The sequence below is a fragment of the Myodes glareolus genome, chromosome 3 (genome assembly GCF_982192425.1).
Source record: "Myodes glareolus chromosome 3, mMyoGla1.1, whole genome shotgun sequence".
NCBI lineage: Eukaryota > Metazoa > Chordata > Mammalia > Rodentia > Cricetidae > Myodes > Myodes glareolus.
Window position 1 is genome coordinate 78,061,982 of NC_142028.1, and position 2,131 is coordinate 78,064,112.

Sequence of the window (2,131 nt, forward strand, 5' to 3'; positions counted from 1 at the left end):
GGCCTGGGCCTTCTGAGGACTCCTATTGGTGGAGAGATGTGAATTTCTTCTCCCCAGAGCGATAGGGCTGGACGCTAAGGCTGACCTTTATGGATTCCCAAAAGGAGGACCTGAGCCTCCCTGGCAGTAAGTAAGGGACCTCTAGTCCCTGCCCCTCACTTTGTGCCCTTACACATGGGTGACAAATAGGGAAAATATTTTGCATGAACAAAGGAGTAGTGGCTGCTTGGAGTGTTAAGCAATTAGATGATAATCTTTTCTAGAAACATAGGACTCCTGAAATGTTGACTTAGCTCTTCCAATTTCTAGACCTAGTGTTTCTTATCTGTAAATAGCTAAAATGGTCCTTCAAGTAACTTGGAAGTCTAGCAAGAGAATGGGGGAGGGAGGGAAGGAATTGAGAGAGTAATGGTGATGAGGGCAAGAGAGGCATGAGGCCTTACCTGAGCACATTGGATTTCTTTCTCACTGCCTTAGTGTGGGTCTCCTTGTGCGTTGGATTCCTGGGGCTGTGTTCCTCGCTAATAGGCAGCTGCATACTCTTTCTGCATTGGAAGAAGAACTTGCAGAGAGAAGAACAAGCCCAGCAGTGGGTGGAAGTGATGAGAGCTGCCATGTTCACCTACAGCCCACTGTTGTACTGGATAAACAAGCGGCGTCACCACGGCATGAATACAGCCATTAACACTGGCCCTCCCTTTGCTGGCACCAAGACTGAGACCGAAGTTCAGAATTCAGATTCTTTATGGGAGCTGGATATCTCTGAAGGTGGGAACTGTATTGTGCAAGACAGCAGTCCTAGGGGTGAAACCTCTGGTCCATTGCAACATGCTTTGGTGGTTCCAAAGCAGCCCCAACCTTCAACAATGCCACAGCCTCGGACTGACTCCCTAATCCCACTACCCATTTTTCAAGAGGTGCCCTTTGCCCTGTCCCTCCGCAACCTGCCTCCCATGCTGAACCACTCTGTCTCCTACCCTTTGACCAACTGCCCTGAAAAGAAAGTTCATTTCTGTTCCCTCCCCATACTGGTCCAAGAAACAAACTGTTTTAATGCCAAGCCCTTTGCTTCAGAACTGTAGTCTCCTCTCATTGAGGCTGGGAGCTGCAGGTACCAAAGGCTCCTTTTGGTAGAAAGCAGAAATAACCTCAAGGAGTTGGTATTGGCAAAGAGGTTAGAGCCATCTGGACATCACATCAATAAATTTTTTTTTTAAAAAAGTCTAAGTCTCTCCCCTGTCTCATTAGTTCCTAGAAGGGCAATGTCTTTAGCATGTGACTATAGCACTTTGCAAATCAATCTGCTCACGAGTTTCACTGTTGCATGTTCCGGGAACTGAATGAAGGTTAACATTTGGGAGACATGCTGAACCAATACTTGTGGCTGGACTCAATATCCCTCCATCCAGTATTCAAGCCCAAATGAGTGCTAGGCTCTGACCTAGGTAGGCCTCCAGGCATTGCTGTTCAGCAGGGTGGGAAGCACAGGGGCCATAAGAGGAGAGTTGTTGAGGGCTGTGGTGACCCACGCTGGCTATGTCATAGGCCTAACAAATGCCATGACAGTATAGCTGGACTGTTTATTTGCCATGTATTGATTTTTAGCTGGCTGTCTTTGTCTCTTATTTCTAATATCCCCAAGAAAGGTGCCAACCAGCTGCTATTCAGATCCTCCTGTCAGGAGATGCAGACTCGGGTTCTCCGTGCATATGCCTTCACTGTTGCATGGCTAGCTAGCTCTCCAGTTCACATTTTCCTGGCATCTAACTTCCTAGTAATTCTACCATACCCCATGGTGTATTTGCTTAGCCATGTCTTGTTAGGACACTGGTTAAAAGCATTAGTGTGTGAAGGTTGTCATTAATTGACAGACTGGTTGGTCAGCGCATCTTCTAGAATTACACCTAGTTTGTATCTTATCCTTTCTTTCCTCTTCTTTCATCTTCTTTTTTTGAGATGGGGGCTCACCATATTCCAGGCTGGCTTGTGTATGTTAGGCTACCCTTAAACTCCTGATTCTCCTGCCTCAGTCTTCTGAGTGCTGGATTTCAGGTTTGCATCCTCATACTTGGCCTTATTGCTTATATCTTTAAATTTTTCTTTATGTGTATGGATGTTTTGCCTTCATGTA

The 2,131-nt window shown here is 46.3% G+C and overlaps 1 protein-coding gene across 1 annotated transcript; it reads left to right on the plus strand.

The window, feature by feature from the left end:
• On the plus strand, positions 1–1,215 carry Tex38 (testis expressed 38). The gene is made up of 2 exons (XM_048443896.3): positions 1–126; positions 478–1,215. Exons 1-2 carry the CDS (start codon positions 90–92, stop codon positions 1,080–1,082), a joined length of 642 nt encoding a protein of 213 aa, XP_048299853.3. The 5' UTR covers positions 1–89; the 3' UTR covers positions 1,083–1,215.
• Positions 1,216–2,131: the final 916 nt, after the last annotated feature.

Excerpts from the sequence above, each read along its gene's own strand:
- Tex38 (XM_048443896.3), top strand. The coding sequence starts at position 90 with ATGGATTCCCAAAAGGAGGACCTGAGCCTCCCTGGCA. Across the intron at positions 127-477 it reads GGACCTGAGCCTCCCTGGCA|TGTGGGTCTCCTTGTGCGTT; the intron begins GTAAGTAAGGGA and ends TCACTGCCTTAG.